At 59.5% G+C, this 8,459-nt stretch overlaps 1 protein-coding gene across 1 annotated transcript in view; it reads right to left on the minus strand.

The window, feature by feature from the left end:
• Positions 1-8,459, minus strand: part of HMCN2 (hemicentin 2) — a 170,726-nt gene that overhangs the window by 129,611 nt on the left and 32,656 nt on the right. Inside the window, 4 exon segments of the mRNA XM_014583202.2 lie at positions 1,274-1,395; positions 2,096-2,240; positions 4,707-4,970; positions 7,092-7,212. Coding sequence (XP_014438688.1) covers positions 1,274-1,395; positions 2,096-2,240; positions 4,707-4,970; positions 7,092-7,212 — 652 coding nt within the window.

The following is an 8,459-nucleotide window of genomic DNA, read 5'->3' on the forward strand; positions in this document are numbered from 1 at the left end:
AGCAGCCGTTATTTATAACAGGCAAATGTGGGGACAGGCCCGTGCCCTGAAGGGACAAGGTCAGAGACCGTCTGCCACAGGGATGGGGGCGTGAGAACCAGCAGGAAAAAGCTGGGTCCGAAGGCCTGCACACACCAGTGACCGTGAGGTCCAAACACGTAGGAGGGGACTTCGTGGAAAATGGAATTGAAGGACAAGTTTATTTTGGTGCAAAAATGTGAAATCCGTGCACAGTTGCACTTTTTTGCAACGTGCATTCTCCGTGAACTTCCTGAAGACCCCGTGCGCATGCGCAGGGTACGGGGTCCCTAGAAAGTGTATCGCATAGACCAGCGGAGACGCCGCCCCAGCGCGATGGAGGATGCCACTGCGAGCGAGCCCAGCAGTGCGACGGCATCGCTGTTCATTTTACCAGTGCGAGCACAGGATCTTAGGCACACAGGAAAACCGACTTTTTCTCAGAGGTATATCCTGAAATGTCAGGATGACCACAGCTTAGTTGAAGTTGAATTTAGAAAAATCGAGGAAAAGTAAATGCGGCAGAATATCCCAGCTGTGAAGGCTGCACAATGGGCGTGTGGGTGTCCTTCTAGGACCTCCCACTGTCCTGCTTCCTGCACTCATCATTATAAAAGTACACTTTCACCCATTGATGTCGCGGACTTGCATATACTGACTCGCCAGAGGGGTGAAAACCAAGCCACTGCAAGCAGCTCTGGTCTGACCCCATTTTCGTTACACTGCACACGCAGAAAAAAGTCTCAAGGGGGTAAGTAGAGACGCCGTAAGCGGGGCTCCGGCTAGCCGGCTCTCCGCTGTGCTCCTTACACCTCCCCGTCTTCCTGCAGGAGCAGGAGTGAGTCTTTGCAATCAAATGTAGACTAGCCCTTCCATGTTCGCTGGATTTCTTCTCTTCTCTAAGGCAACTTGGGTGTGTAATGAAAAATAAAGCCAATCTCATTTCGAGATGGCCCAGGGCGTTTCCAACTGTCCTGGCCTTGATGGTGCCAAGCTGGCAAGGTGTTAGGGGACCTGGACCACGAGAGGGACGGTGGTCCCTGAAAGGGCCTGATGGTTGGGCAAGCCTCGAAGGCCAGACCGTGAAGTCAGGGGTGGGATTAAGGCTGGCCAAGGCAGGAAGGACTGAACTAGGTTCTCAGCCTCCCTCCCATGGGCCCGGGGGCAGTGGCAGTGTGAGCAGCCGCTGGGAGGAAACCCCCCAGGGAAGAAGCAGGAGGTGGGGGGGGGGGAGGGCCCCTAGGGCAGGGCAGACCTGTGATGACGACCTGGGCCTTTGCCTGTCCGGTCCCAGCTCTGCTGACCGCCACACACTCATACGTGCCCTCCTGGGCCTTAGAGGCCCGCGGGATCTCCCAGCTGCTGTTCCCTGACTCCCTGCAGACAGAGAACAGGGGGCACAATCACACCAACCCAGCCAGGATCCCCGCCCTCCTCCAGCCTGAGGGTGCCTTGAGTCCTGCCCAGAGGGCACCCTGAGTCCTGCCCAGAGGGTGCCCTGGGTCCTGCCCAGAGGGTGCCCTGAGTCCTGCCCAGAGGGTGCCTTGAGTCCTGCCCAGAGGGCACCCTGAGTCCTGCCCAGAGAGTGCCCTGGGTCCTGCCCAGAGGGTGCCCTGAGTCCTGCCCAGAGGGTGCCTTGAGTCCTGCCCAGAGGGCGCCCTGAATCTTGCCCAGAGCACAGGCCCCAAATGCCCTCCGAGACTTGGTGAGACGAGGTGGGCAGCAAGGACGTGGCAGTTCCACCAGGTATGTGGCTGAGCAGCCCGTCTTCCTCTCTGAGCCCTGTATGCCCATCCATGAGGGGGAGGGCCTTGGAGGGTTCTTCCTGCCCTGACCCCATGGACCTGAGCCTTGCAAGGAGTGAATGTTCCAAGAGCTGAGGGTGCTGGCTCCCTTGGGGCTGCTGACCGCCAGTGGTCATTGGGACCCCTGGCCACACTGGAGGTCCAGGGCTGGGAGGACAGTATGACTGAGACCAATGTCCCTCTCCTGCCACCCACTCCCCTGAGGCCCCTGCAGGGCAGCAGGACCAGGAGCCCTGTGGCTGGGGCCAGCCAGCAAGCTATGGTCCACTCACTGCAAATGCCTCTCCTCGCCCAGCCTGACTCCGCCTCTTCGCAGCTGCAGCCGGAAGGGGAGGGTGCTGTGCACGGAGCAGGAGACCAGCAGGGGCTGCTGCAGGTAGCCGTGGATCCTGGGGGGCATGCTGACCAGGGGGGCGCCTAGAGGCAAGCACCAGCACTCAGAATCCTTCCCCACCACCCCCACAGCCCACCCCAGCACACCCAGAGTGACCCAGGAGCCAGGGGCTGGTATCTAACCCCAGCTCCACTGAGAGCAGGCCTGCGCCTCCCTAGGACTGTCTCCGCCTCTGGAAAATGGGGGTATCGTGACACTGGCCTCTGGGTGCCATTCAGAGGGGCTGGTGAGAAGCCATGTGTGCCAAGCCTTTGGCGCAATGCAAGGGACATCGTGAGCCCACTCAACTGTGGCTCATGTAGCTTTCATGGTTTATGAGAAGGTCACTAAGAAGCTAATACAGAGGGATGGATGGCCCCATCCCTCCCAGCTCTGCACCACCATCGTCAGTCCTAAAACCTGAGGAGGGGATCCCCAGACTGAATGGGGTTCCCCAAGGGTGTGGGTGGGAACCCTTTGCCTGGAGGGTCCAGTTTACCCACATTTGTTGGAAAGAAACCTTTCCATTTAAAAATCAGCAGAGTTGGAACATGGCTGTGAATGCAGAATTCACACGCATTTTTGAGATAAAACAAGAGACTTCAATAAAATCAGTGTGTGTGATGAGGCCCTCGGGGCCCCCGTCTGACGTGCTGCCCCCCTTGTCTGGCCCTGGGCTTTGAGCGACGCGTTCTCCTTCCACGGCTATTGGCATGACTTCAGGGGAGACATCTGAGAAACGCCTCTGCAGGGTGGTCGGTGGCCATCTCCCACCATCCACACGAGCCCGGAGGAGCCCAGGACAGATGGTCTGAGAGGAGGCAGTGCGCCAGCCCTCTGCTAAGCCCAGACTGGGGCGGGGAGGGCGCCGGTGACATCATGCTTCAGGCTGTCTGCCACGTCCCAGGGGAGAGGGGTGTCGGCCATCCAGCCACGTCCCCAGCTGTGTGCAAGGCAGCCTCCGCTCACCCACACGCGCTGCAAGACTCTGCAAGGCCAGCTCGGGCTCCCCCCTTCTGTGAGCTGGAAGGGGCCCGGAGACCCCAAGCCCACCCCCATGTCTCCAAAACACAGAGCCGTCTGCTCGGAGGCGAACGCCTAGATTCCCAGACCTGGGAGGTCCCCAGGAAAGAAGCAAAACTCCCAACTACATCCCACCCCAGCCCCCACTTCCACACAAAGCTGAGATGAAGACTGAAAGCCAGAGGACCATCTGAGAAGGGGGAGGGGGACACAGGCTGCTAGCCCCCTGCTGAAGTCCTTCCTCAAAGTCCCTCCTCAAGGTACCAAGGCTGAGGGGGGAAGGGCCCAGCACGCACTCCACAGCACCCGGCGGAGGCCAGGGGGCTGGGAAGAAGAGGTGCCAGCTCCCCCAGCCAGGCCTGCCTGCCCAGCCAAGCCCTTGAGTCCCCACCCAGCAGCGGGCACTGCAGGCACCACGACCAGTCTCTCTCCCCTACCCCTCGCGGCCGTGAGCAGGGGAGAGTGCCCCCGCTGGGACTTCCATAAGAGGTGCTGGCATGCCAATGCCATCCACCTCCTGCACCCCCCAGGCCACCTCCCGGGGAAGGGGCTAGAGGGCAGAAGGACAGCAATGAAGCTCAAGAGAGAGGCCGCATACCCCCTGCTGGGACCACAGGCAGACCTGGAAAGTCGAAGCCCCACCACATCCCCAGGACCCTCTGGCCTGGATGGGGAGACCTCAGGGACATGCAGGAAACCAGCCAAAAGTCACAGTATGGGAGCCACGCAGCAAGACGAGAGAGGGTGACAAATGGCCTGTCCCTACAGTGACGTGAAATCAGCTGCCACGTGTGGAGGGTGCTCGCTCACAACGCCCAGGTCAGAGAGCTGCCTCTGGGCACCCACGCGCTGCCTCGTCATTCCCATCCACAAAGCAGCGATCTGTGTCCTCACTTACTCCGTGGGGCCGTGGGGCACAGCCCAGAACAGCTGCAGGCATTCGTGAGCTGGGGCCTGGCCAACGCTCGGCTCAGGACGGGCCCACGGTGCTCCGAGTGGTGGCTGGCTTAGTCCTGCTGTGATTGTGGTTACAGCTGACTGTGGTAGTGGCTGGGACGGGAAAGAGCAAAGACCCATCTGCCCTGCCTGCTGCAGCATCCACAGGGCCTGGGCTCCCATGTGGCCGACCACAGTTTGAGTCCCAGACCTGGCAGCTTGAAACTCACACTGGGCATGTGTGTGTGTGTGTGTGCCCAAAATCCTGAGAGGAGAATGGAGAAGGGATTGTGGTGTGGCCATCCCCCGGGGGGAGATTTCTCGCCTTCTGTCTCTTTGTCTCTCTCTCCAGTGAGCACATGAGCCCAATAGCAAAAGTCTCCCTTAAAAAAAAAAAAAGCAGCTCAGCACTAGCATGGTACCTTACAGGGAAGACCTATTCATGGACACCTAAGGAAAGTTCCTAATGTACTCTAGTCAGGGAAGACTTCCAGGGAGAAATGGACCCTGAGTAAGCCAGGACACTGGGGGACAAGGGAGTAACCACTCACCTGGTGCCACCCCACTGTAGGAAACCCCGGAGACCCGGAGGAGGAGGTTTCCCTCGTGGTCCTTGCCCTTCACCTTGAGGTAGAAGCGCTCCTTGGGGGCGTGGAAGGGCGGCCCGCCCCACAGCTGATGGGTGGATCCATTGGTGAGGGGCTTCGTGGGCAAGGTCAGGAGGGGCTGTCCTGAGCTGTGTGAGAGCTCCACCGAGTCCAGGCGGCCGGGCGCCTGCAGGCCCGTGGAGTTGATCACCAGGGAGATGGGCACACCTGCGGAGAGCACAGCGAGGAGCCAGGGGCTGGCATGGGTGCTCACGGTCCTCCCCCAGCAGGGGCTCCAGGACCACACCTTGGGATCTGGCCTGACTGGCCCTCTTGCTTGCTGCCCCCTCCCTGCCTAGGGGAAAGACTTGGAGACAGACAGCCTGTGCTACTGTCCGTGGTGCTGAAATGCCACTGTCAGTCCAGCCCTGGCTGCCCACAGCTGCGTCCCCCTGCCGGCGCAGCCTCTGACCCTAGGGGTAGAGTCAGACAGGGGCACGCCTCTCCAGTCCGCCCTCTGAATTCCAGGGCTGGCTGCAAACAGACAGGCTGGGGACCAGGACCGGCCTCGGGGGAGATGTCCTCCCTGGGGACTCTGATCCTTCCCAGCCTTGCTCCCGCTCAGCTTCTCTTTGGCTTTCTTTTCTGCCCTGATGGAAATGTGCCTTGCAAGCTACCCCCAGGGCCAGAACTGCACCTGGCTCCGTAATTGCCTTAGTCAGTCTGCAGGCTTCGGATCACTCCGTTCTTGAAGGGTGGTTAGTCTATTCCTGTCGGCACAAACTCAGGGGGCTGTGGGCCTGATTGCTGTGGCCCATGAAATGCCATAAAGTTTTTGAAGACACATTGAGCAATCTGGAAAACCTGGGTCCAGATTCATTTCTAAAATCCAGAGTGTCAGGCCAGACCCGTAGGCTACTGGTTAAGGGAAGCCAGGTCCCACCTGGCGACTGTGGTTCAAATCTCAGCTCAGGTGTGTGCACACCCCACATAGAGAGGATAGAGAATGGAGGAGAAGGGATTGCGGTGTGACCACACCCCACCGGGGGGTGCTTTCTCCCTCTTCTCTCTCTGTCTCTGTCTCTATTTGGTGAGAGGACACATCCTTTAGCAACTTTTAAGAAAATGCAGTGGGTTAATGCCAGACCCCTTTCCCACATTGCAACAACCAGCCAATGGCACGTAGCAACTGCTCCTTGTGGCCCAGGCTCCCGCCACCTGGCGAACCACGGGCTCCCCCACTCCCTGATGTCCCTGCTCCAAGGCCAAGTGCCAATCACTATCGACCGTTTACATTAACCTGGCTTTCTCTTTTGAACCCACATCTTTACCAAAAGCAGAAACCAAGGGGTCACACGTGGCCTCACTGGAGGCTGGCCCTAGGGACAGGTCAGTGTCCAGCCTCCAGCAGCAGTGCATTTAGGAGTTCCTTTCTCTCCTGACTTTAGAGACGGGCCTGTTTCCCTGCTACGGGCAAAACAACACGGAAGAGCAAGCAGCCCCTTTGCACTGCACACAACTGCAGTCTGGCAAGGAAACTGACAGGGGCCAGCGAGCATGACCAACAGTGAAGATCAGGCTAAGGGGAAGCCCTCGGGGCCCACTGTGCACCACTTGGGGTCTCTGTATGGGGGTCCAGAGTCAGCCTGACTGGTTTAGGCCCTTCCTGGTCCCAGCAAAAATCTTCCGAATGGTCCCATGGTGAGGCACCATGCTCTTTGGGCTATAGATCTACCCCTGATCTGACCACCATATGGTACATCCTGGCCTGGAGCTTGGGCAGCCAGGAGAGCCAGAAATCCCTACCCTCCAGTGCCCCAGAACCTCTGGGGTACCAGGGATCCTCAAACCTGGCGGGTGGATTCCTTGGGAAACCAGCCCCGTGCCCACAACTCCAACACCCCGAGAGTGCTCCAATGACACCAGCCCCGGGTGCAGCTGGAGGTCCAGCAGGGCAGCTTCCTGTGGGATAAGACGCACTTGGCTTTTCTAGGCCACCGACTCATGGCACTATTCCTGTATTGACCTGGAAATGCAGGGCTCTAGACGGACCACTCGGACAAAAAGGAAGGGGCAGGTGTGAGCTCAGTCAGGAAGGGGACAGCATATGGGTCCTGGAGGTCTTGGTGGCAGGAAGGGTGCTTGAAAGGTGAATGTCACGGTGTCTCCGGGGCTGGCACTCTGTTTGCATGGCTGTGACCCAGAAGAATGGCCCTGCCTCACCTCTGAAGGGCCCACTGCACAGTCACTCTGCCAAGGCCACCACCCAGACCTTCTGCCCCTTCCCAAAACCAGTCTCGTCCCTTCAGAGGGTGACTCGGCGTCACCTGCAGGTTAGGAGCATCGTACCTTGCAAGGGCCACTCGATGGTGTGGTTGAGGTCCAGGGAAGGCTGCGTGGAGAAGCCGGCTCGGAAGTTGATGTTGCTGACACCGGTGATCCTCACCGAGTGGCGGCCACTGCTATAGACCTAGCAGAGGCCCAAGGAGCATCGGACCCCAGTATCCTGCCCCCCAGGCCACCTGGCCACCAGAGGGGATTTCCTGGAGTATTTCTCAGGCCCAACGTGATCCTCTCCCAGTGAAGTAGCAGAAGCCCCCACTGACAGCCCCAGTAGAGCAGGACTCTTGAAGCCTCCTCCCAGCTCTCCCCACACCTGCAGGTCCTGTCTGTCCCCTGCATGTCTAACTCCCTTCCGTGGGGCATGGCAGGTCTTGGCTCAAAGATGCTGCATTTGAAATGCAGGGGGTCGGTGCTGCCTCCCCCTGCAGCACCCCGTGCATCCCTGCCCTGGACGTGCTCAGTAAGGAAGGGTCTGATCAGCAGGAGCTCAGGCCCCATCCCAGGGTGCCCTGTCAGGGGCCGAACTGCTCCTGATCCCGGGAACCCAGCACCGTGCTGATTAGAGCAGGCGCTGCCCCCCTGCTGCCCCGTCCTCTGAGCTGCATCCCCAACGTCACCCTTGCGTTATTCTTCACAGGACAGAGTTCTGAGCCACAAGCCACCTTGGTCACCTGCCTCTGAACACTGAGGTCATTTTTCCATGTCCTTCTTCTTCTTTTAGTTTTGCTATAGGGCACAGCCCAGGGGTCGGCCATTCTACACTCCCTTCTCCTCCGCTCTCCTCTAAGGACTTCTGGGCACACACGCAGGCACCAGCATATTCTCAAGCCACTGGGTCCAGGACTCAAACTGCACAGCCAGTCACATGAGACCCAGCGCTTTAACCTCCACACCACCTGTTGGCCCCCAGTCCTTCTTAGATGCTTCCAAACTGCTACTCACTCCACTTCCTGTCACTGGCGCACAGCAGAGTCGTCCTCCTCTGCTCCTGACTCTACTTCCGCTGGCACGCCCACATGCTAGCCCTCGGCCTCCCAAAGCCCCAGGACTCCCCAGAGCAAGCGGGAAGGAGATGCCCCCGGCGGCCCCCACCACCCAGAGCCCCTACCTTGATGGTCCACAGCCCAGGATGCTCTGGCTTAAAAGCCACGACCTTGGCTGAGTCGGGGATGTTGAGGAGCACGTTGAGGCCCTCGTCCTTCTGCAGGACCCTCCCTGTGGAGGCCCCAAGGACTGTTCAGCCCCCAGCCCTTCCCTGGGACACAGGGGTCTCCCGATCTCTAGGAACTCACTCCCACCCAAACCAGCCTCAGGCCTCCCTCGGTAGTTCTCGTCCCGCATCCCACTGCTGTCGCTCCCGGGTGCAGGCTGGCA

This window comes from Tupaia chinensis, unplaced genomic scaffold, assembly GCF_000334495.1.
Source record: "Tupaia chinensis unplaced genomic scaffold, TupChi_1.0 Scaffold144168_1, whole genome shotgun sequence".
NCBI classification, from domain to species: Eukaryota; Metazoa; Chordata; class Mammalia; order Scandentia; family Tupaiidae; genus Tupaia; species Tupaia belangeri.